The sequence below is a fragment of the Stigmatopora nigra genome, chromosome 8 (assembly GCF_051989575.1).
Source record: "Stigmatopora nigra isolate UIUO_SnigA chromosome 8, RoL_Snig_1.1, whole genome shotgun sequence".
Taxonomy (NCBI): Eukaryota; Metazoa; Chordata; class Actinopteri; order Syngnathiformes; family Syngnathidae; genus Stigmatopora; species Stigmatopora nigra.
Window position 1 is genome coordinate 9,807,537 of NC_135515.1, and position 26,996 is coordinate 9,834,532.

A 26,996-nucleotide genomic window follows, 5' to 3' on the forward strand; every position below is an offset into this window, starting at 1 on the left:
TAGAACAGAGAAGATCATGCGATCTCATCATCACCATTATAATCTTCATCATCTGGATTTCTCTTGTCAAGCTTGCGAACATAATCAATGTCAGCGGAAATTGTATTTTTTCACTTTTATTTTAACTTGGCTCACGAATTAAAATGCTCATGATTATGAAAAGTTTTAATAAGTATAGAAACAAACTATACTGCTCTCTTCCGCTGTCATAATGAAGATAAATTACTAATATTATAGTAATCGTTTTGTTTTAATTTGAATAGCAAAGCCGGAAATACACATGAATTGTGCTACTTAGTGTTACTTCGTCACATGATCATTGAACGCTCTCCAGTGTATAAGCAGAGAAATGACCCATCCCATCATGGGGACTTTCTTAGACATTTTAAAAACTTTTTGACTGTCTTTTAACTTGGGAAACACTCCGGCTTTTTTTCGGATTCATCCAGCGTCGCTATGTTGTTGGCCGGGCGATGTGTTTTCAGTGGCCGATGCCCAGGACATGTCAATGATCAACTTTCTTGATTCAACATTTATTGGCTTGTTGATTGTTGAATCAGCCAGCGTCATTAACAGAAGGAAGAGAAGAAGGACAAAAAATAGAAACATTCAAGTAAGTTTGTGTAGATTTGGAGTTTCAAGATGTCAGAGCGGACCCCTCTCCTCCACTACCGGCTCTCCACTAGCGTCAATGAGTCCGAGCTCCGATCACCTCCGACCGGCCAGGTGCCGGAGGAGCATCCGATTAGCCCCCGGAAGAAATCCTCCCACTCGGGTCAGCCAAAGAAACTGTCTACCTTCTTCGGCGTGGTCATCCCTACCTTGCTGTCCATGTTCAGCGTGGTTGTATTTTTAAGGATCGGTGAGTGGTAAAGGAATTACTTTGGGGTTAATAATCAAATATGCACACGAGGTTTAACATTTGCTGGAGGGCAATTTACATAAAACTATAACACAATAATTTTTTTCAAGTGCTCAGATTTGTATTAATATGGTCAAGAAATGATGTCTATAAATCCATTCATTCCAATCATATTTATTGATCTATATTTGAAGTTAAGATTCAAAGTTCTAGGTGTTAAAATGGAATTTGGAAAATATCTATGGGAACTAACATTAAACCATCTCCTTTTACAAGTTCTATTCATGTGTGATTGGGGTATCAGGTTTAACATACATCAAGTCTCCCCCAAACCTCATTAAGTTTAGGGTTAGGTTTGGGGTTGGTTTTAGGGTTAATCAAATAATCGGGATCGGTATCAAGCTTCAGGACAGCTTGCTGATGAGTTGATCATTTGATTCAGGTGTATTGGTTGTACATCTCATTGTGCCCTGTCTTTGCCTGGCAACCAATTTAGGGTTTCTTGTCCTTTAGTGTTCTGTAGTTGGCTGGATCCAGGGATACTGGGTTCCAGGACCAAATATTAGTATTGGGTCAGCCTGTCATCACCATGTAATCACTACAATTAGCACGACACCTCACTGTTCTGAAAAGGGTGAAATTTGAATATTTTCTGTGCACAGTTGGTATTTTCCTGGGTATTCCTGTTTCATCCCAAGAACATGCACCTGATGTTAATTGAACACAACAATGTTTCATAGTTATGAATTGAATGGTTTTATTGAAGGTTTGTTCTTCTGCACATAGACTCCAGCACCCCCTGCAACCTCGTACGGATAAGTAGATTAGATTATGGATGAATTGATTCCTCTCATTTAAATGTTATGGTCAGATAGTGGCTAAAACAAACATGTTTATTAGTGTGAAGCAAGAAATCACAAACTGACATGGAAAGTTTTATAATATTGCTGCAGTAAAAGCGCAGACAATCATGAAGCACTGACAGACGTTGACATTTATCTTGATTTAATTCAATCTCCACACATGCAATTGTTGATCTACTTTGTCAAGTCTGTTAGTTCTACCACCATGTTACTTTCTACCCCCACCCCAAGTCTCGTGAGATGTCAGCTGCTACGGCGTGCATACTCACGCTTGCATTTGGACATATTTACACGCACGCACAACACACAGCAGCGTCTGTGTAAGACCTAAGACTATTCACTCACACTAACATGCCAGCCTGCAAAGGAATTAACAATGGTTTTATTGTTCAACACCAAACTCTTAAGGTATAATATGCACTGCTTATATTATTACAGTGTTTTCTGAGTATATATACATCTTTAACTGGTATTATATCGTTTTCATTATTATGATTATTATTTTTATTAATAAACACAGTTTTTACCTTCATCTTGAAAAACACTCCAAAGAAGCAAGTCATATTGTTACACAGTAACTGTATTCTACTAACTTATTTCTGTGAAACTTCAGGGACGTGCTACAAAAATGTAGAGCAAAAGTTACTAAGTACATAACAGAAACAAACAAAACGAAGCATGGAATACCTTTGTATTCATTGAAACGAAAAATCCACAATGCCCAGAATATAAACGTCACATTCTAATTCATTCTGAGTGCCAGCTACGACGAAGGGAAAGATCTAGAGGGCAATGGGGCGGCCAGACATGATGTATAGCTTAGAGCTGAGGTTGGCAATTATTCCACGAATGGCAGCAATGGGCCCTGGTCTTTGTTTCAACCGATGCAGCACACACAGTTAAACAATGAGGTTATTGCTGAAACAAATTGCACTCGACTGCAATCCACTCATTGAACTTGTAAGCCAGTGGATTGGTGGAAAGGTGTCGTATTGTACAGTTGGGCTAAAAAACTGCACCCAATTTGGCCCTTTGTGGACCGATTGCCCGACCCTGACTTCGAGACAGTAACTCTGAAGGAAAGAGAAGAGACATAGCTAGAAATAGTAGAGATGAAGATTTGGAGTAACCAGGTTGAGTAGATCATTTCAATGAAATAATAGGGAGACTGAAGGTTAGATGTTTTGGAGTCAACGTCAAATAGACCAGTCTTAGATGGTTTGGACATGTATCTATCGGTAGACGTATGTTGAAGGTGAAACTGCTAGGTACAGGGATGTATTGAAGGAGAACAAAATTGGTGGATCTAGGGGAGAATGATGCTAAAGACACAGGGTTAGGGCTGTGGTGACTGCTCACGGGACAACCCGAAAGTTGAGTAGAAGTCAGGTCTGTTGTTCTATCTCAACAAGTGAGTTGATAACGAGAGTGTGGTACTGTGTCTTATTATTTATAAATTAAATGTTATTCAAATCAGTTAAACTGCCTTTCCTGTGAGTGCTCATTACATTAACTAATTGGTATTTTCATATTTGATTTTTCTTCCCCCAAGGATTCTTGGTTGGCCAGTCTGGACTGTACCAAGGAATCACCATGTTCATTGTGGCATACTTCATCATTTCCATGACTGTTCTGTCAGTATGTGCTATATCCACTAATGGAGCCCTAGATGCCGGTGGAGCCTATTGTATCCTTTTGAACACATTTTAATTTGTTTGAACAGAAGGTAAAACATACTATATTTCCCAGACTACATTTCCTTAACGTTCCTCAGACATGATCAGCAGAGCATTGGGCCCAGAATTTGGTGGTAGTATTGGAATCATGTTCTTCTTAGCCAATGTGTGTGCTTGTGCTCTTTATGTACTGGGTTTAGTTGAAGCCATTATTGCTACCTTTGGAGTGCCAGAGGGTAAGTTTGTCCTTGATTAGTCATTTAACAGGTTGAAAAATGTCATTTTTGCTTATAATGTTTTTCAGAGTTGTGTATAAGGTGTATTGAGGATTACATGTACCTATGTCTAATAATGTATTTAAAATTTTGACATCTGATTTCCTTTTAGATGGGACACTTGCTACTTCTAACTACCAGGTTCTGCCTTCTGGCTACTGGTGGTCTCTACTTTATGCCACAGCCATTGCCCTACTTTGTTTGCTTGTGTGCATGATTGGTGCTCACATTTATGCCAAGGCCACCTTCCTCATCTTCTTGGTGGTCATGTTTGTCCTCGGCACAATCTTTATCAGCTTTTTTGCTGTACATCCTCGCACCATTCTCCTGCCTGGATTTGCCAACTCAAATCCTATGGTAAATGCGACAGGACCCAGTACAGCGAACTTTACCGGCTTCAAGTTGGAAACGCTTATAGGAAACTTGTGGGGTAAGCCTGATACAGTCTTGTTATAGTTTGCAAAGTATATCATTGCCTCTTGTTGATTTGAGATGGAAGCATTAAAAAACAACTTCAATTAATTCTTTACTGTTCTCTTCATACAGCTGACTACACTTCTGATTACACAACGGGAACCACAATGACATTTGCCACTGTTTTTGCTGTCATGTTCAATGGTTGCACTGGCATCATGGCGGGGTCTAATATGTCAGGTATTTGGACTGGTTTTAATCAAGTTTATCTAAACCAATAACTTGTGTGCAAACTGGCCAAATTAATATGATTGACTCATCTCCAAGGTGACCTCAAGAATCCAAGCTACTCCATTCCACGTGGTACTATCACCGCTGTCATATTCACATTCATCATCTACAACCTTCTCAGTGTGCTTGTTGCCTGCTCATGTGACCGGTTAGTATTGCTCAAAGACATACTCTCAAACACTTCTTTAACTTGTGAGTCAAAATCACCAATTCAAGCTACCCCCAGCTGGTGCCCATAGTCAGCTGGGATAGGCTTCAGAACCTCCTGCAACCCATGCAGTTGGATAAACAGTTTAGAAAATGAATGAATAAATTAATTTTGTGTAGGTAAATCAAGCTGAACTAAAAATATATATTAAATAATATTTGTGTGATATTTCTATCAAGACAAGATATTTTTTTCTAAAAGCATTTCCGCTCATTTCTTTTCTTTGGAGTATTTTCCCCATGCGCTCCTCTTTACAGCTTCAATTTCCATACTTTTTTCCCACTCTTTTTCAAGTCTATTTCACACTTCTATAGTTCATTATTGATTAGGTCCAGATAAAGCGTTGCTAAGGTGTTAAATTGACATGACAAGGCTATTAAACAGCACTGGAGATCAATGGCGCGATAATTTATTCCCCTCCATTACCACTTGCACGACTATGCACACTCACTGAATGGAAAGCAAGCTTCTCAGACATTGTAGGTCTCTTTAGCTTGTTTGGAAATGGATGTTTTCATTCTGTTCACAATATTCATTCTGTTCATTCTAACTAAAAAAAGCTATCCCTTAATATTTCTCAACAGTTGTAAGAATTTTAATGAACTCGTACTTAAAAAAAGCTATCCCTTAATATTTCTCAACAGTTGTAAGAATTTTAATGGACTCGTACTCATGTGGCTGGAGTCATGGGCCTACAAAACAATATATCTACTATGAGCCTAGTGAACAGTAGCCTATCACCACAGTACAAAGCTTGGCAACTAAAAAAAAAAAAAGCAATATGCTGTATTTGAATTATTATTTACTATTTAAATGAGTCTTTTGATGAACACAAGAGGGAGCCTGGATACCACAATTTGAGAATCACACTTCATTTATCATATTCCAAAAAAAGATAAGAAAATAACCACAATAATGGAATGGAACATGACCCCAGATTATTTGATTAGCAGATTCACATTTTGAAATTGAATTTTAAAAGTGTGAAAGGCAGTAGGCATAGGACAGTGTTTTATAAAGTGCTGCAAGAGTGGTACGTCAATCCACTCCAGTGATATGTAAAAGAATAAAGGTATAAATTTACTACTAAAACTTAGATTTCCACTGCAGTAATGCTTTTCTTTAAAATTCTTTTTAGTACGGTTTCAGGTACAGACAGGTCTTTCGCTTCCATTATTATTTAACTTTATTTCGTAATTGATTCATTTTTTAAGTACGGTAATCACTTCAATATACAGTGTTAGTGTTTTATAATAATAAATAAAATCGCTACTTAATTTTATTTTTATTGTTCTATACTTCAGTCCAATATGCTACTCTCACTAAAATGTTTTTTTTTTAATTATGTTTAACGCCATAGTTTTACTTTACATTAGGACCCTTCGACCCTTTCTGGTATAATTTCTTTTATTTTTATAAAAAGTCAGCATGACAAGGCATCCTAATCCATATGTAAATAACACTGCTCATTTATTTGCATTAATTGAAAAAAAATACTTTTAAACTACACTTCAAAATGTGCAATACACTGCAATTGTAAAAGTCGTCCAAATGGTGGCAGTCAAGCTTTCTAACAAATCTGTACTGCTGCACTCAAAAGAATCACAAACTGACATTCTTTATTTTCTATTCTCATTCTTAAATTGGTGTTTGCAACACATAAAGAAATCAGTAGTGCATTATAGAAACTTCACGGGTTTTAGTAACTGTTGAACATTTTAGTGAATTACAATTGTATATTTCTCAAAAATTAATAATTGCCCACCAATGTTTGTGGCACCCATGGTAGCAGAAAAGATTAATAATCTCTGTGCTCGCTATAAAGAACGGGGTTTCCAGCAACAACTGATAAAGATTTTCAATCTCTTGCAGCATTCTATTATCTGAACCTCACACAAAATTCTTTGAATATATCATTTTTTTCTAACTTGTAGTTATTTTGAAAAATGTTTTGTGGGTTGGTCGAAACTCTAAACATGGTTATATACATCATATTATATTAATATTTTAATTTGTAAATATACAATATTGTAAAATAATTTCCTGATTAATAAATGTGGAAAAATATACGTCATTATCAATCACCTTCAATCAGTTTAGATACAAATATTTTTTTTTTGTACTTTCCTGCAAAAGCACACAGTCTGTTAGTCTAAAATAGCTGGAATAGCATTTTATAATATAAATTACTTTTTACTTATGGTTTTAGCTCATTTTGCATGGTCCTCTGCTAAAATAAAAAAAACAACCATAATTTTTCATCATAAAATGCATTTATCATCCCAGTCACTGTCAGTGCCTTCATTCTAATTTACATATTAAGAAAAGCTAATTGTAGATAATTTAAACATGGAACCGTCCCTTAATGGAATTGTACATATTTAATCATTTTTAAGAAAAACATAAATGATATGCCAGAGTAGAAAGGGATGGTGATAGTGACGATGAAGACTAAGATGATATGTGATATGGAGAATCTATTAACCTCCTGTGACCAGCTAGTCAAGCATGATCGATTTCCCTGTCCCTTTTTTTGAAACAGTCTGTGTGATTGTGTGTGGGTGTGTAGGGGGATGCAGAGCTTTTCATTCAGTGTCATTGCATTATTGCTTTCTTATTATGTTTAGCGTGTAACCTGAGTTGTAACTCTTGCCCTCGAAGTCTTTGGGGGACCAATCTCCCCCCCCCCCCAATCTTTTATTTTTATTCTTTATCTTTCATTGGCGCCCCATGGCTGAGTGGTTAGCCCATTGGCCTCAGAGTTCTAAGATCGAGGGTTGGATCCTATGTTGTTGCCTTCCTCTGTGGAGTTTTAATGTTCTCCCCAGACTTTTGTGAGTTTTCTCTGGGTACTGTAGTTTCCTCCCACACCCCAAAACATTCATCTTAAGGGGGTTAAACACTCTAAATTGCCCCTAGCTATGAGTGTGAATGGTTGTTTGTCTCATTGTGCCCTGCGATTGGCTGGCCACCAACTCAGGGTGTCCTCTGCCTGGTGCCCGAATTTAGCTAGAAAGACTCCAGCAACCCCTGTGATCCTTTGCAGTACAGAAAATGAATGAATGATCTTGTCATGCCATCTTTATTATGCAAATGTTTATTTGCAAGTCTTTCCTGCTAAAAAATGTTGTGCATGAGTGACCTGCAAGATAATCCGCTCTGTGCTAGAGAAAGCTTTGGTATTAAAAAATGATTTGATAATTTTATTAGTTGAGTAGAATCTACTGGGCTTTCTTTTGTTGCCCTATCTCTGACACGCAGCGTCTATGTAAATATTTGTTTAGCCTACATATCCCTTTAAATGTTTGTCAGTGAGGATAAAGACAATGAGATGAGACATTTAAACAAATTTCTCATTCTTTGTTCTTTACCTAAAGACCATCAACAATAATTTTAGGAAAGGTGGATGTATATTTCCATCTCCTAATAATTTTTAAATGTGGTAATTATATGTGGTTCATTTGGGAATAGAAAACAAATGTCCAAGACTCCTTGTTGAGACAAGTGTTGAATATAAAAATGTGTGTATGCTAATGTGTGTGCGTCCAAATCTGTGTGTACTCAGAGGACTTGTTAGTTATTGATTCCATTTAATAATCCTAAACCACTGTCAACTCCCGCAAGAGCACTTATCTTTCACTTTGCCTCTTTCTCTCTGCCTCCTACAATTTTCTCCTTGCCTCTCTTCCATGCTGTTTCTAGTTCATCTGTCTGTATATTTTCCTTGCTCCTTATGTACTTCAGCTGTACCCTTTAAGTACTTACAAGGTCATAGTAAAGTGGGGTTAAAGACAAACATTAAAACCCAGCAGTAAGGGATTTCAGTTTGGTGCTAATGTCTTTGTCCCCATACAATTGACTCAATGGTGTCTTGAAGAGAGAGATGAGACTTTTCTTTTGGTAAGCTTTTGGAGGATGCAACCAGTGTTGATTTTCTGTAGAGGTAATCCGGAAATAGCAATACAAATTAGTTTCGTGCGGCTCATTTGGTCCCTATTAAGTTCAGTCCTCTTTGGCGGAAATTAGTTTCATTTCCGATGAGAGTTGGACACTGCCATGCTGCTCTTTATCACTGATTCTATTCATTACATTTATGGAAATAATGTCTAAGCACAGACAAGGTTTGAGGTGATCCACTTCTTATGTAACCTCAATGATCCATTCATTCTTTTTGTGCGTAAATTGATTTTATTGGCTTTATTAAGCCATGATCTCTAAACCTTTCTGCAGTGGTTTGCAGATGTGTGTGAAGTGGTTGAGTTCAAAATAGAACCATCAAATATGTTATAAATCTCAAGCTTGGCGACATTTATTTTGCCCATGTGACACAATAGCTAAACCAATAATGAGGACATCAGTTTTAACCTAAACATCTCTCCCCTATGGCAATCAACATAGACCCTTAATCCTATATCACAACTGACACTTAGAAGGCATTCACTATTTTGGAACTTTTTCTTCAGATCAAATCATTTGAATTGTTTTTGAACATTGTTTTTATTTTAGATTTGAAAGACGTAGTGCTAATTAGTATTTTATGAGGCTGTACCTTGATTGGACAGGGCAATGATGCAATCTACTACTAAGGCTCACATGTTTTTTTAATTTTATTTTATTTTTCTACCTGATGAAATCTAATGAAAGCCCCCCTAAAGAGTGAGTTTCAATGAGATGGAAATATGCAATACAAAGACTCTCCAGATGTTTAAAACCAATTCCATTCTTTATCTTTTCTAAATGTACACCAGGTTTTCTATTATTAATAAAAGCACACACACATTGTACTTGATTATATTTACAGACCTACACACTAAACAACCAATACCTGAACCATAGTCAAATGTTGTTTTTCTATCATTAAAATAAGATAAAGTATAAAATGGATGTTAAAGTTTAAAAATTGATCCATTTATTTGTATAATTTTTCATAACAGGTAGATAATTCAGAACATCTAAATATATACATTATAAATGTTTGTGTGCTACTGTAAACCCATATATCAAAATAGTTTGTTCAAATCCATGAGTTGAGAGAAAAATGCTTAATAGAGCCATAATGATTAAGTATTAAAGTCAGTGGACCTTAAAGTTTACGTGATGAGCTTCTTAATTACCATAGCTGGCAAAATGAGATCAAGAATTAGATAGCATGGGCAGTGCTTTAACTGTACTGTTCAAATTATTTTCACAACGATTCAGAGAAAAGAAATTACTCACCACTAAGCCAACAATAAGGAACAAATACTATACCACACACATGAGACTGGGAATGATGATAATGGATGAGAAATCCATGGATTGCAATGTGCTACACAAACAGGTTATGCAATCACACTACACAAATGTTTTGGATTGTCACCATTCAGGTGCGTAAGTATGCCCATGTCAACTTTTGCTTATCTTTTGAAACTCTACAAGAAATTGAAAAGGATCAGGAGTGAGTGAAAAATGCTTTTCACTGGAATTCTACACTCTGGCTGTGTTGTATTGGAAAGCGGTAGGGAGCCAGCGGTAATCATGCACACCCTGCTGGGTTTTTTCATCTCTGATCTCACTGCCTCCATGTTGAGTGCTGCATCTTGCACGCTAATACACGCAAGCAGTGTCCCACACATGAACACTTACTCTCAGTTGGTCTCCTAGGAGTGAAGCTCCCTCATCATTAGGCACCTTGGTAGAGCAATCATCACATTGCTGTCTCCATTTTCATTGAAAACCATTATGCCCCTACAATAAATGAGATTAAAATGACAAGCCACAATTTGGCCACTTGATTTTGATCTCTGATGTGAAGGCAATATATTCATAATTTCTCTTTCGATTTGAAATACAGGAAAGATTGAAGGAATACGTAACATTTCTCTATTGCTCCTAATGTTGTTGCCCAATTGCTCTAGCCTCTACAGATACATAAGTAAACACTCCACGAATGTTAGTATTCGGATTGTGCAGTGTATTCAAATGCGGGGACAGGAGGCAGAAGAGTAATTGCGACAACGGTTTATTGGCCAGGTTTTCATGGTGGGTAGACTTGCAGGCAAGCAGAAAAGTAGATGTGTAGACAAGCGAGGGAAAGGGCTCAAGGCACATATGCAGGCACTCTAACAACAAAGTCTGCACGTATGCATTCTTGATAAAATGAGGATGGGGAGAAAATGTTGAGGTAGTCGACCAGACTTGGTTAGATGTGACTTTCTTCTTTTTCTTCTACTTCTTTCTCAGATATCTTATCTGACCGCATGTCCTTACACTTTCATATAATGCCAGGATTACATAGAATGACCTCATGATGAAACATCATGATTGATTATAATCACATGACACAATGAATTGAGAAACCTATCTAAAACAAATCCTAGCTAAAATTTAGAGAAGAATAGTTTCTGCCTATAGTTCAAGAGATTCAGGACTCAATTGTTCTCGGCTTGTGCCCATGTTTTTGGCTCCACTATTTACAATGCTACTTCATGTACTATTGAGAAGCAAATCGTCAAAATTAGTTTACAAGGTCTTTATATTAGCTAAATATGCAAATAAAAATTGTGAGGTAATACAAATATGGTATATGTTTTCCTTCCAGGGTGTTGCTTCAAAAGGATTATAGTTTTCTGAGAGAAATCAACATCTGGAATCCTTTTGTCATCATTGGAGTATACTCCTCCACACTTTCGGCAGCCATGAGCAATCTCATTGGAGCTTCCCGTATCCTCTATGCATTGGCTCGAGATGACTTGTTTGGTGCGTAAGACATTTCTTTTCTGGTTAAATATATGATCTACACTATCATGAAGAAAATAGATTAAATATTACAACATCTGATGGTACAATTTCAATAATGGTTAATAATACAACCTGTGTGGATTCATATTTTTCTCTATATTGATGGCAGAATAGGTTAACTGTAAAATCTCTGCATCAGAAATAAATTTTTCCATTTTACTTTAGGTAAAGTCCTGTCTCCTGCTAAGAAGACATCCTACAGTGGCAACCCATGGGTCTCGGTTCTATTCTCCTGGTTCCTTGTTCAAGTAAGTTAAGAAGAATATGGAAGTATAACCCCCTTATTGTTGTTCCATTGCCATTTGTGCATGTTCATGTCATTTGTTAGGACAATCAGGCCAATTCTTTTTTGCTGGTGAAATGATTATGCATTCAATTTGTGAATAGACACACATAAAAAACTACTTGTTTTTGAAAAACGTTTTTCAATTGAAATAGCACATTACTTGTAATGCATTATACCCAACAATGACCAATGTTATTTTTATAAATTTGGATGCCAAAGAGGTAGTTAATAGGCAAAGGTTTTTACTGTCAATAAATACGTATTAAAGTATGCGGCTTGAGTTTGCTAGACATGTGGTCCTTTTGTCATGGATAGAAATTATGTCAGGTCCAAATGTAGATAGAGTACCTGCAAAAAAACAACACCAAAAAAAAAACAAGATAATAGGTTGATAGATTGATTGATATAATTTCTTTCACATAATAGCAAAACTTAAGCACCCAAACATAACATCAGAATACATTTTTTACCTGTAATAAATGTAACTAATGGTAATTCATTGATGCTGATATTTTCCTTGGCTGTTTCCTTTGTCTTGTAAATGGATTGAAAATGTCTGTATTGGTTGAAGAGGAGAACACTGGCAAAGAAGATGGGCTGGTGATGGAGGAATAGATGGGAAAGCATTTGGCGTTTAAAGGCCTCACAAAGGCGTTATTTTTGGAAGAGAGAGAGGCAGAGGGTTAGAGTTTATCTTGCGCTCTTTGTTTCTCTTTCTCTCTTTGTCCCGCTCTAATCCTTTTGACCAACTCAACTGTCTGCAAAAAGATGGGGAGCAATTAGATGGAAATCGTTAGCTCCTCGGAAATCATTGACTCTCATCTTTCCGCTCTAAACCATGACCATTCAAATGATACACTGATGACAAATGTGATTGTAATCTCGACTCTAACGCGTGTTCATTTTAGAATTGTAAGGAGCTCAGGACTTATTTTTTGGTGGTGACATTTTCTTTCCTATAATTGTATATTCTCAATAATACAATACATCACTATAGCATTGCAGGGTATGTAAAGAAGTACTTTAAAATGCTCTGGGTTTGTAAGTAAACCTTTACAGGGATATTTTCATAATATATTTAGATAATAAACACACCTAAATGAACAAAAAATATCATCGATCATATTATGCTCCTGTAAATACTGTAGTCACAGATTTATGTATGTGCACTGAGTCAGAAGGCGACAATATTATGAGGGAGTCTACAGACTTGACAGGTGTCCAGATACCATTGATATGTTTCACATGATATTAAGCCATAACAGGTCATTGTTGTTCACAGAGTACTGTATTTCAGCATGAGTGAAAGGAGAAAGTGTCTCACAAAAAGGTCCAACAGTAACGAGTAATTGCAGCTTAATGAAGATTGTCAAGCTCCAGATGAAGTGGACTATAGTTCTAATTATTATATCAAGACCAAATGAATAAGAATTTTTGGTTAAAATGTCACATTCGTTGTGCCTAGCCATCATTTAAACCTGAACTAGAAACAAAATTACAGGTGTACCTGAGCTAAGGAGAAAAATAAATAGACTAGTGCGCAATGAGCCAAAGTGCTCTTTTCAAAGGAAAGTGAATTTTCCATTTCCTGATTAGACCTTCCCCCATTTATCGACCCTATGTGGTCAGTATGTATGTACAAGGCAAGATAGAAAATATAGATGGAATATTCCCTCATACACATATGTAGTTTATAAGACAGTGATTCCAGATCTCTCATTTCCCCCAACTGCCTCAGGATATACGTTAAAGTGGAATTTTGTCAAAAAAGAGGGATGTTGAATATTATTTCAAAGGTACCTGTTGTTTAAGCATTGTTCACAGTTGCATCACTCTGTTTCAGGGTGTGCATACTAAGCAAGAAAGGTTTGATTCCATCTGCTCTATCTCAGCATCATCCTGCCAAACATTCTGGGTCCCTCGCTTGATGTATTAAAAAAAATAAATGTAATTATATCACAAGAATCTGATAAATGAAGTGAGCTTTGAACTAATAACTCCAAAGTAGAAGTATGAGGGAAGAATGGTGAATGAGTTGATCAACAACAATTGTTAATCCCTATAGACCTATTATCTCCAATGTCAGAAATGTTTTTAATGTGGTTTGCATTGATGATTTTTGTATTCCGACAAAGCTCTTTGATTTTCCGTACTGCTAATCCTCACATGGGTCGTGTGGGGTGCTAGAGCCTACCCCAAGTGGGGCATACCCTGAATTGGTGGTCAGTCAGACAACCAATTACACACACATTTATACCTATGGGCAATTTAGAGTGTTCTTTCAGCCTTGCACACATGATCCCATGCTTAAGCCCATGCCCCACGCCTCCCGTTGTATTTATTACGAAAACTGAGTTATCCCTGACTATTTTCTCTCCCCTCTCTTTTTTTATAGTTGGTTCTGTTTTCTGGGAAGCTCAACACCATTGCCAGTATTGTAACAATTTTCTTTCTCCTGGTGTACGCTGCGGTGGACTTGGCATGCCTGGCATTGGAATGGGCCTCTGCACCCAATTTCAGGTACGACAACCTTCCAAACATGCATGCAACTACAGTGTTATTATTTCCCACCACTTTCAACTATGCAGCTGCACCGTATATCTCTGCTACATTCTCAATAAGGTCACATGTTGATAATAAAGGCAATACATAAAACTCCTTAAGATATATAATACTTTTTGGGCCGATTTTTTTTTTTTACCTTTTCTTTCCTAATCACACTCCTTTTTCTTGTTACCTCTTCTCTACGGGTACCATTGTTTATGTGTGAAAGAGGTGTCTGTATTCCAGTTGGATGCTACTATGGCAACTGCGTACTAATTAAAAGACATAAACCTGGTCCCTGCTTATGGCCCCATATTGGAGGGGGACCAGCAATAAAACTGTTTGTGTTTGAGGGTGTGAGGAGTCAATTGGTTGCTCAAGTACTTGCGATTGGAAATGCTAAGAGATTTAAATTTACTATGTTTGTGTTTTGGTGTGCAGCTTGTATTCCTTGGACACTAGCAATGATCCTGATTTATAAAAGCTCCCTAAAGCTGTGTTCACACATGAGCACAGAGTCAGCGCGTCTTTTGCTCAATGATTACATTGTGACACTGCTGGCATTTGGTATTTGAATCACTTTTTATGACTCATTTCCTATTTCTGGTACCTGCTGCTGCCACTATCTGTTGTTATTACAGATGTGCATCTCCAAACGTAGTAACTGGGACTCCCTTCCTAAAGTCATACCTTGCCGGATTAAAACCTTCCTTCGGCTCAGAGATACATTCTAATACATGATAAGTGCAACTACTTTTAATTTGTCACACTGGAGAGATGCTGTTTAGGCACAGTGCATCACTCCCTTGTTATGACATATCACCTCCGGTATTGCATTTTGTATTATGGATTCCCCTGCAGTAAAAGCTGGATATTAGTCTTGAAATTTATGAGGATACTTGAAGCCTTCAAGGCACGTATAACTTGAGTGCAGTTATATTCAAGATTCTAAAACATACAGTGTAGGCAAAAATTAAAACCCCTAAAAACAGCAACAACAACATTCTTGAGGAGCTTCTAGTATATTGTCACCAAAAATATACTTGGCTTAATCTGGAAATCAAACATATCCAAATGTGTACATTTTGCAGTGGTACCTTCATTTCAGAATTATTGCTTAAGTTGACAAAGCTTGTAATATTAATTTTATGTTTTCATTTACCAAACAGTAAATGTTTTTACATTGAAATGAATCAATGCCAAGAATCAATTTTAGACCCCTCTACATTAAACATTACAGTTGTTTTAAAAGTTTTAAAAAGAGTCAAAGTACGGCTAAGTATTATCATCTTGCAGAGTTGTGCTGTCATCATTCAAATGTAGCGGCCAGTCACTCAAAGGAAGCTAGAGACAACATTTGCAGAGAGAAAAATAAAATCGGAACCACCTGATGGTGTAGTGGTTCACTCGCCTGACGTCGGTGTGGGCAAATGTTGGATTGGTCCCTGTCGATTGATCACTTGCAATAAATGATTTGCATCTTTGTTAGGGTTGCGGGGGTTGCTGGAGCCTATCCGAGCGGCCTTCAGGCGAAAGGCTTAATACACCCTAGAGTGGTTGCCAGTCAGCTGTAGGGCAAACAGAAAGACAGACAACCATTCGTATGCCCAATAATACCACCACCAAGTGTGAATCAATCCCACGCTTGCCCGCACTCGAGTCAGGCGAGTGAACCCCTATACCACCAGGTGGTCAGTTTCTTTATAAATAGGGACAAAAGTAGCAGTTTATAGTCCGCAAAATACAGTAATTGACTCCATGAGGCGATGGTTCTGTATTGATATTTACAATTTAGAGTTATGATAAAGTGCTACTGCTGATCTCCAAGTCAACCACCTGACTCTCAATGATTCCTATTGGTAGCCATGTGATTGTGTCTACGAATGGTCGTCTGTCTCTATCTTTGTGCCCTACAGCTGACCTGTTTTGGGTCTAGTCTGCCATTCACCCAAATTCAACTGGGATACTGCATCTGCAACCATTATGAGGATGCACGGTACGATAGATAAATGAACGATCTCCCAGTTGGGTTGTCTGATAGCCGGACAGTTTTTTCCGTCTTTAGTTCTTTCCTCCTTTTATACTCTCTGCTTCTTTTCAGGCTTTCTCCTACGTCTCTTTTTAGGCGAAAATAATTAGGTTATTTAGCACCGTATTACCCTGGAGAGCTGCTCTCTAATTAGCATAACTAATTTAGCAGAAATATTTCCCTTTCGCTTAAATTTGGCATTGTGTTAGGGTGGGTTTGAAATTATGATGTAGCGGAAAAGATGTCCCCTTGTTTGTGTCTGTGTGGTGTGTCTACTCAGGCAATAGTGAATGGGAACAAAAGGGGTGTAATTTAGAGAGTGGCTTTGTGTAAAGTCATGCTGGAGTTTTTTTTGGGGGGGGGGGATAATCATCGATGTGTGAGTAAAACTGCCTCACAGTAGTCAGTGTGTCTGTCCCTCATGGTTTGTGTGGGTGTGTATTTTTAGTGTTATCTATGAATGTGATTAGGCCTCAGTGTGCGGTACAGCTTTATCAGTACTGTTATCCTTCACCATTTTCGGCTTGAAAAATCGCGGCTACAGTTTTTTTTTAAATTTTTTATATTGACTATCCAAATCAAAAATGTCAAAATTCTTGCTGAAACTTGCAAGCATACGACAGGAGATGGAAAAATAGCGTTTCTTCTTTTCCGGAAGAAGCAATTTTTTTACCAGTGAAAAATAATGACATTCCAAATAATATAAAAGGACCTTTTCCTCTTTTGTTTGGATTGGGTTTTGCATCGGGCACACACTTTGTGCAGGAAGACGACTCCGAGCTTATTCTAGCTTTTGAATCACCCTTGAAAATGCCTACTAAGCATGCTGTGGCATCTAAGGCATCCAATGAGCCTAAGAAAATATGAGAAATGATGACAGTGACCGAAAAACTGACATTGCTAGATATGCTAAAGAGGGGCAATAAGTATGCCTATGTTTCATGCCTTTACGGCATAAACAAATCTACAATATGTTATATCTAGAAAGAAATGAATTTAAAGGTTTATTGTCATTGTGCATAAATACATATATATATTCTTTGCCTAGGTGCAACCAAAATGACTTAATTTTGTCCTAGTTTTAATGTAATTATTACCTGATTCAGGGCAAACTGTCCAGTCTAGTCAACAGTTTTAACCCCCTGATTGGATGTGATACTATGAAGGTATTTCTGTGGTGTCAGCAATGTGACATCTGCTGCTGAAGATGATTGCATAAAAGTACAAATTGTTGCTTATAATATAACAAAAAAGAGGGTGGATAGGGTGTGCTTTTATCGTTATTACCCCCTCCCGCTAATTGAATGAAGAAGGGTTAAGGCTTGTAGTCGAGACTAAAAGCAAAGTTTGAGAGTAGTGATCCTCTCTAGAGCGTCAGAGGTTACAAGACTTATCTCAAAGATGCCCTTACACAGTTTACATATTTTTTTAAATCCCTTCATTCAATTTGGGAAGATTTGCTTGACATATTTTGTCAAAAGTGCCGAGAATACTCTTTTCAGTGTCTTTTAATGATTGAAATACTTTTGAAGCCATAGCAATGAAGTTGTATGAAACATTTACATAGTGCTTAATTTATATATTGTTTGCTTGATACTTGGTGTGGCTCAGTTCCCTGTTCGGTGGTGCAGATATTAGCTGCCGTGAAGGAAAAAGCAAATGAATAATGATTTGCATAATAAGGCGCAATGTGATGTGACATCATCAATTTCAAATTTGCTGATTTGCAGAGGGATTTGACATACAAAATGAGCGCAAACAAATCACAAACCACATAGATAACAAACCTCATGCTGGTCGTATACTCATTTTGATCTATTTTGTCCATGAAGCAGTGAAAAAAATAGGAATACTGGGTGAGGGTACTTTTCGAAATCAAGTATCATCATAGCAGTTCTATCTCTAAAAGGATAGAGAAACCAGTTTCTTGCCCTCTACTTTGTTTCACTATGGATTTTTCATTCTCATTGGTTTATTTTTTCAAGTTTTACAAGTTTAAAGTAATTGGAATTTATGTTTAGCTTGCAAAATTTTAGCTTTAGCCTCCATAATGGTAAGATTTACATAGCACCAGTCCTCCAGTCTAGAATTTTTGGACTTTCAAGTATCTTGATAACTGGTGCATGAGTCTTTTCTATGTCCATAGCAAATTATATAATCCCAAATGAAGTCAAATATTAAAACTTCTATTTATGCTATACCAAGGTTATATGGATGTAAGGCAATTAAGTCATCAGAATTAGTGTCATTTTGGGGACGATTGCTCCTTCAAAAGTAGATCTTGGAGCAATAAACTGTGAGCACCCCGTATTTTAGAAAATTCAACTACCAACCAATATATATTGTAAACACAGTAATCCCTCAAATGTCACGGTTGATGTAGACCAGACAAGGCCGCGATAATCGAAAAAAAAGATCGCAAAGTAGTAAATTTGCGATAAGTGAAGACACGATAATTGAGGGATTACTGTACTTCTGTATTTCAATTAATAATACAATTAAAATGTAACACTACCAGTATGTGATGAGGAAAAACTATTTTAATTTCACATTGTATTCAATCTGTTTAAAATTCTTGATTTTATCTGCAAGCAGGTAAATGGATTAACAAATCTAACTATAAGAGTGATTGACTAAAGGTAGATTTTACTTTGTTTTCTTCCTAGACCCACTTTTCGTTACTTCACCTGGCATACGTGTGTGTTGGGCATCGTGGGCTGTGCCGTCATGATGTTTCTCATCAACTCCATCTACGCCTCGGCTAGCATCGCCTTCATGTTGCTGCTGTTGCTGCTTATTCACTACCTCAGTCCAACCTCCAGCTGGGGGTACATCAGCCAGGCTCTCATTTTCCATCAGGTTTGAAAGCAACACACAGCACAGCTTCGTCATTATTACTGCAGCTAAAATCTTAGCCCGTCAACTTAAAAGAAAAACAGTGTTCTTGCCAAGCAATCTCTTAAAAATGTTTATTGAGACACACAAACAGACTATTTCTTCCCCAAGCCAAGTGTATGCAGCTGAGAACAGCACACACCAATACTCTCCATATTCATACTCATACATTGTTGTGCAGCCATCCATCATTTTTATATCACACCTAACGGACACACACTGCATATTTTTCCCTCTATAAAGAGCTGCACTTGTACAGGCATACTAATACATTATTTTAGATCATAGTTCTCTATGTCCTCTACTATTGGCCTATTGCTTTCAAGGTGAGGGAGTTCTGTTGCCAACAAGGTCTGTTGCCAAGGCGATTCAGGGCGGTTTGGCTCCTGAGCAGTTTGTCAAGAGGGTGAACATTATTACAACCACTCAACTTATTGCACTTTCTTTCCTCCCCCTCATCTCTTTGCTTTTTTTCCAACTTCACTAATGCCTCCTTCCCTGTCATACTCCTTTCTCTGATTTTTCTCTCAAAGAGTAGTTAAACAATTGAAAAGATTACATATATATGTCCAGTATTAGAACCTATATGTTTGCTTTTATAGCACATAGAAGTCTACTGGTTACCAGGGATCAGATGGAAAATGAATTGATACCAAACTATTTCAGACTTTTTGCCCTTTTATGTTAAATATGATAATAGATGAAAAGGAAAGCCCACCTTTCTCAAGAAGAATATAATAATGAAAATTAAATGTTGTTGCACATCACCTCTTGTATTTGGGTGCATGTCGTTGGAATGATTCTGCAGTCACATTTACATGACTGTTTTATGGATAAAACCCATGAAAATATTTCTAAGTTTTGCATTGTAAACTGAATTCACATTTTAAATTAGACAAATAGTCCATATGAATGCACTTTGATTGTTCCTTCTTCTTCCCATATCTAACAACACATTGCATTGTTCTTTAAAAGGCTTGTGATGCACTGCAACTTGCATACATTTTACAGAATTCTAACATGATTTATCAAAACTACATAAGCTGCAGCTAAAAACTAAGTCTTAACAGGTATACTTAAACATATCAGTGACATGCTTTCCTAAACCTTTTCAAAGGATCAAAAGGTTCACTACAGCAAACTTAAAATATTTATCTTTCCTGAGATTACATAAATGGAAACAGCAGATGCTTAAATTATTAACAAATCTGTTACGTCTTCTTTGTTCATCCACACAACTCCTAACAAAATTTAGCAAAATTGATGGATATGGCTATATGCACACTTAAGGAACTTTACTACTAACTGCAAAAGATTTCCATTTCTTCTACAAATGACATTTTTTTTAACCTGTCTCCATTTTTTTCAAGTTAGATGAACTGCTAATTAGAGAGGTGTGTAGCTGTCTTCTGATCACGGTAAATGTGTGGAAAAATTGTAACAGTGAGTGTCAGCCAGATACTGTTGCAGCAAAGAATGGAAACCAAAGTGTTCACAACAAAAACACCCCCCTAAGATAACAAGCTGCTGACATCAGTGTTACGGGAAGACAGGACGAAAAAGGCAACCTGATGCTGATGATATCAAGTAAAGAAATATATATAGAGAGAATATAAGAATGGAGAAAGGATGAGTAATTGCAAATGGAGTGATGGATGAGACTAAAGAGACAGAAATGATGATAGCCTGATGGATGGGAAAACTGAAGAAAATGGGAAGATTAAGAAGACAGATGATGAGATGAGTGGAGGCAGTTGTTCTCTACCACTGAGACGATTGTCCATTATTTTGGGATATAAAAGCACAAAATGCTTCATTAGAACTGAGGTTATTTATTAGGGTTTAAAATAGCTTCATCCTAAATTGGCTAAACAAGCAGGAATTCCACAAGATTCCTCGTATCTGAAATATTTTGTACCGGTCGCACTACACTGAAGCATGTTTTGTAGAAAAATACCCCTGGAAGATTTTCCTCTAACTAAGAAGTAATTACCATATCAAGGAATGTGCAATTGAAATACTTTTCTCCATACCCGTTCGGTTTATCTATTTATTCATTTTAAATGACTTTAATTAAGAGGATGAGAGCATGGCTGTGAATAATGTGCAGTTAACTGTTTTGATCCTAGGTTGTCATGAATTTTTGCATGGATGTAGCTTAAATTCTCTCGGCTGACACACTTAGACTCCAAAAGCAAACAAAATCAGGAAATCCAGAAAACTCCTTTGCTGACTCGATCCCAGACAAAATTGTGTTGAGGTTCCCAACAAATTTTAGATGATCTATTGGTTGACATTGAATTTTGGACATTATTCATACATTTTAAATGGTTACACATATATTTACATGTAAAATTCTGTCCAATAGTGGCCTCATTTTAAGAGCCAATCCATTAGTTTTGTGTTAGCCAAAAGAGAAATCACTCCAGAATATTAATGGTGCAGTGAAAGGAACAATGTTCATAAAGCAAATGGACATGGGGGTAATTCAAACTCACTATGCAGTGTCAAGGTGTTCTTTGGCAAAACACTTAATGTCTTACTGCCTCCCCTAAGCAGGTGATTACATCTTCTTGGGACTATGTGACATCATTTTTGACCTGCTGCCTGCTGCTGCCATCTTGGCCAGGACTCTTTAAAAAAAGTTCTCAAACACATCTAATTATACAGGGCTTTTACTTACATAAAACAGACGTAGTAGATTGAAGTTAAGGTCTTATTAAAGTAGACATCTCTCCCATCTCATCTCATTTTCTGACCCGCTTTATCCTCATCAGGGTCGTGGGGGTGCTGGAGCTAATCCCAGCTGTAAAGTGGACAATAATGTTCTTTTTTTTGGGAGGAATAATCATGCTGTATCATGGGTGCACATCTGCAAAGGAAAAATCAATCCTGAAAGGTGCATTCAGGTTATGGAGTCATGTATTCACGTATTCACTATTCTGCTTTCCAAACACTAACATTTTCAGGGCTACCTCTGCTCATTTCAACGAGCCACATTGTGTGAGAGTACTAGACTGACCTGCCAGCAGTACAGACTCATCTCCCACTGGAAAGTTGGTGCGCATAATAAACACATCAACAGAGAACCGGACTGTTGAGCAAAGTTTTAGATGCAAGAATAGGAAATAATCCCTCCTTCAAAGCTTCCGTTCTATGTTCACTGGTCACAAATGCTTAGATGTTGCTAATAGGAAATGTGATGTAACACAGTGGTAAACTTAACTCTCCCAGGTTTTTGACTTCTGTTTAACGCATCAAATTTGAAGCACAGCCCCAAAAAGAAGAAAATACTAGGCTTATCACCTTTAACATTGGTTGTATTGCATGCGCATATGCATATATAATCATTTGTATTTTATTTTTATTTTGTCACGTTTAATTCCAGGTGCGCAAGTATTTACTGATGCTGGATGTGAGGAAGGATCATGTCAAGTTCTGGCGACCTCAAATTCTGCTGATGGTATCCAACCCTCGCAGCAGTGTAGGCCTAATCACCTTTATTAACGATATTAAGAAGAGTGGACTCTACGTTCTAGGGCATGTCCAACTTGGAGATCTGCGTAAGAATATTTTTATGGCATTCTGTTCAAATGTTATTATTGTATTTCCGAGTCTGTGCAGCTCTTCAAATTTAATAGAAAATCACAAGACAAAATGTTTCATATTTAATTAACAACTGTTTCTTCCACCTCATGAATATGTGGGCATAGTCTCAGTACACATCTAGGGATACAAATTATACTTCTTTAATGAATATTTGTGTGTAGACTTGTTTTTTAACAGGATTTTATTTTTGGTTGTCCATCTATTATATTTATTCCATGATAATATAAAGCCTTTTTTTTCTCATATTTTCATATGGGACAGCGGACTGGCCCTGAATTAATAGTATGTAATCAAATTTGCCGGGTTTTCTTAGGGTCGCTAGAGCACAATAGTGGGAATGATATTTTCATTAGCAGATGAAGAGTCGTTCTCTAATTCGAGCAGGTACTTGGTGTTGAGATTTATAAGGGTTGTTATTCTCACACACGTGCACACATACAGATGGTACCGAAGAGGGTTATGTTGTAAAGAATGTTTTGCACCCACAGTATTTTCAGGCATTTAATGCTTCTGAGCCAGTAGATGTGGCCTGTGGATGATTCGCTATTGATACTCTCTGTTTTGCTAATGACTAATGTATATGTTTGTCCTTTCGCACCCTGATTTAGACACGTTACCCTCTGACCCTCTACAATCCCAGTATGCCTCTTGGTTATCCTTGGTGGACCATCTCAATATTAAGGCTTTTGTCAACCTAACACTGGCTGATTCGGTTCGTCATGGGATCCAACATCTTCTCTTCATCTCTGGACTAGGTTCGTGTTACCATTGATACAAACACAATCATTTTAGTATGCACACTTTACACATTCCATCACTTGCAAAAGAACAATTTGCTTTAACAAGACTTCCTAAATGAACAATTCCGAGTCATTTATTACTTGTATTTATAATGCCAAACGTTTTTTTTTAATATTTTCTGTGCAAAAGAACAATTTGCTTTAACAAGACTTCCTAAATGAACAATTCAGAGTCATTTATTACTTGTATTTATAATGCCAAAAGTTTTTTTTAATATTTTCTGTGCAGCTGGAGATTGTGAAAAACTGTCTGCGGTTATACACGGTATTGTGATAAGTATTAGATAAGGCAGTTGGACAGGATGAGGCTTAAGCAGCAATTTAGCTTGATTTAGTCGTGCTGTGGGGCAGAAAATTCTGGTATTTCAATTAGACTTGTCAAATGGACTGATTCCTTCTGATGAAACTGGGCTCTCTTCATACTCCTTTCCATTTTTTTTCCTCAATCGTTGATGACAAAAGTGTCAATTCTGTGAGGTATAAGAAAATGTGGATGCTTTGGACCTCTCCAATGGAATTGAATCACTGACGCCCAGCAACTGACTGTGCACACTTCAATGATTCAGACAACTGTGTTCATTTCTCCTCCAATCTCTGAAACTATCCGGGCAGGTACTTCCAAAGCATGGCCAAAATGCATTGTGTGAAAGTACATTAGGAAGTAGACTTTGGGGGACAGTGCAGTAGGGATTACAGCGAGGGGTTTCCCATTTTTCAAAGAAGATTGGTGTGTTCTATTCAAGTGTACTGGACAGGAGGATCCATCGGGAAGTTAACCTCATATTCAGGAACAATGGCTCATCTCTATACCCTTAGTAGAGTCCTTGAGGGCCATGGGAGTTTACTCAACCAGTCTACATGTCTTTTGTGAACTTGGAAAAGGCATTCAACGAGGGGGAGGCATCTTGTGGGGTGTACTTGCAGATTATAGGGTATATATAATGGGGTATATTATAGTAGCGGTTTGCTACTTATACAAGCAGCTTCACTATGTAGAAATGTCTCGGAGTTGCAATGTGGGATGGCTTTCTTTGTTTTGAAACGACTCATTGTGTCTCACTAACTCTTTGTATTACATTATAGGTGGGATGCGTCCTAACACCCTTGTCCTGGGATTTTACGATGACAGCCCCCCCAAAGACACGCTCTCCACAAGTCAGTCCATAGTTATTTCATGTCTAGCTCAGGAGCTTGAGCCGCCGCCAACTACGTTCCACTTTGCTACTCTTCGTTCAACTAACGTGGCTGCAAATGATGACGAAATGTATGATGGGAAGGTTTTAGGCCCTCAGGAATATGTTGCGATCATTGCAGATGCCATCAAGATGCTTAAGAACGTGGTGTTGGCCCGTTATTTTAACAGTTTTGACCGAGCACAAACTCTGTCAACAGTCTATCCATCTCCAGGGAAGGCTTTGGTATATGTCGACGTCTGGCCAGTCAACCTATTGCGTCCGGACAGCACGAGCTATGTGGATACCTGCTCTCTGTTCTTATTGCAGCTAGCTTGCATTCTTAATATGGTCCGATCCTGGCGCAAAGCTACTCTCCGTCTTTTTCTTTGCGTAGAAGAAGGCAGGAGTGTGAGGGGTTTGGAGGAAAAGCTACGGCAGCTGTTAAAAGAGCTAAGAATTAAAGCTCAAATTTATCCTGTTCCCTGGGACCAGCAGGTAGCGCTACACTGGCAACGCCAAAGTGAATGGGAAAATAGGCAATCATCACAGTCCGCTGATGTCAACAAGGTAGAAAAGAAGCTGAGGAAAGACGAGGAAGAAGATGAAGAAGATTACGTCAACAGCTTCCCGAGCAACACTAAGCCATTGTCTGATGACTACCTGTCAGCTGTAAATCAGCTGATCCTAGATCAAGCCCGGTCCCCGCCTGCTGTGCGTTTCCTGTACTTGCCCCGCCCCCCGGCTGACACCCGTCGTTACAATTCTTACTTGCACCAGCTGGAGCTGTTGACCCACGGCCTGGGCCCCACCTTGCTCATTCATGGGGTGACACCTGTCATCACCACTGATATCTGAACACTCAACTTCCAATCTCATGCACTGAGCCCTTGCTGTGCTATGCATATTAATCACGGCTGCTGAAATTGCTCTCTCTAGTTTACTTCTCATTCAACAGTAGACTGGTTAAGCAGCTTTTGAAACTTATTACTTATTATCAAAATACAACCAAACCATATTTTACATTATTATTCCTGAATACACCAAGGACCTCTCGAACACAGTGGGTAAGCTGTAGTAATTGGCTCAAAGAATGCACTTTTTCCTGATCTGAAAAAAATATAATGTTCTTAAAATGTTTTAGATGCAGGTGGAAAAGCATGGTCATAATTTTCAATTAGAAGTGGATGCCATAATACTAATACAAGTAATGAGTACATCTAAATTAAACAATAGAGAAACAATAGATTTATCATCAGTACGAAAGTGGGACTAAAAAGTGTCGTATCCTCTCATCAAGGTAAGAAGGCCACCTCTTTTCTTTACATAATTCTATCCCACCCTAGTGAGAAGTTTCCACAGTCTGAGCAGAATTGAATGTGTCCTCTGGCTTCCCTTGTGGCCTCATTTTACCTCTCCGTTTTCAGAGAGGGGTAAAGATAGGTCATCCCTCAATTTTCATAAAAATGATAATTCCATACGCCTCCAGATCAAAAAGTACTGCACGTATTAGCTACCTAATGTGTGGAACTAGTACAACCTGGACAAGGTTGTACTGGTAATTTTCCGAGCAGATATACGAGAGTTTCTTTACAAGTTATTGGATCATGAAACTTTTTTTGGTAGACAACATTTTTGAACAGCAAAGTACACATTAATTAATTGAATTTATACTTGGTACTTTGCAAGTAGTTGATTTTCCCAATACAATGTTATTTTGATCCTTTTATCACAATTTTAATCATGTAGTGTCATCACAGGGTACGAAAGAAAATAATTTTCAGTGATTTCTACCCTATGTCTCGACTGTCAGTACACAAATTTTTATACAATTGTTGGTATATTTGTACTTGGTATATCATGCGTATTAATCAAAGTATTCTGAAATTTCTTAATCATGGTGAAAGTTGAGGTGAAAAGGTGCTACAGTAAAAGTATACATAGTAAGATTAATAAAAAGCCTTTTTTTACATCCCGTTTATTTTTTATGTGCTACTGTTTACAGAAAAGCACCATCTTTGGCTCTTTGATTTTCCTTGGGCGAGCTTCCACCTTGTACATGTGTGTCAAAAAGTACAAAATGTCTTTAATTTTGGTAATCTTCCTTCAATTCATGTTTGACACCAACTTGAAGATCTTGAATTGGACAGTCGTTTTCCAATCAACCTGTCACAACATCATCACAGCATGTTGATCATTTTCCATGGAGCAACTACCCTTATGTCTGCCATCATCACATCTATCCTCTATCTTAAAACACCCTTTTTCCAACATACTAATCATGTCTCCTCC

The 26,996-nt window shown here is 37.6% G+C and overlaps 1 protein-coding gene across 2 annotated transcripts; it reads left to right on the top strand.

The window, feature by feature from the left end:
* The first annotated feature begins 298 nt into the window (after window positions 1–298).
* On the top strand, window positions 299–26,674 carry LOC144200925 (solute carrier family 12 member 9). 2 transcript variants are annotated; one of them, XM_077723307.1, is made up of 13 exons: window positions 299–862; window positions 3,278–3,412; window positions 3,500–3,637; window positions 3,789–4,106; window positions 4,223–4,330; window positions 4,418–4,529; window positions 11,170–11,327; window positions 11,535–11,617; window positions 14,051–14,175; window positions 18,895–19,087; window positions 22,512–22,686; window positions 23,341–23,487; window positions 24,616–26,674. In XM_077723307.1, the coding sequence occupies exons 1-13, from the start codon at window positions 643–645 to the stop codon at window positions 25,560–25,562; spliced, it is 2,859 nt and encodes a 952-aa protein (XP_077579433.1). In that variant the 5' UTR covers window positions 299–642; the 3' UTR covers window positions 25,563–26,674. The 2 variants fall into 2 exon arrangements, with proteins under 2 accessions (XP_077579433.1, XP_077579434.1); XM_077723308.1 differs by lacking the exon at window positions 299–862 and adding an exon at window positions 2,836–3,136.
* The last annotated feature ends 322 nt before the right edge of the window (window positions 26,675–26,996 follow it).

Bases quoted from the DNA above. Each gene is read 5' to 3' on its own strand.
- LOC144200925 (XM_077723307.1), top strand. From the start codon at position 643: ATGTCAGAGCGGACCCCTCTCCTCCACTACCGGCTCTCCACTAGCGTC. The intron at 22,687-23,340 runs GTAAGAATATTT...ACCCTGATTTAG, and splicing joins TGTCCAACTTGGAGATCTGC to ACACGTTACCCTCTGACCCT. The intron at 23,488-24,615 runs GTTCGTGTTACC...ATTACATTATAG, and splicing joins TCTCTTCATCTCTGGACTAG to GTGGGATGCGTCCTAACACC.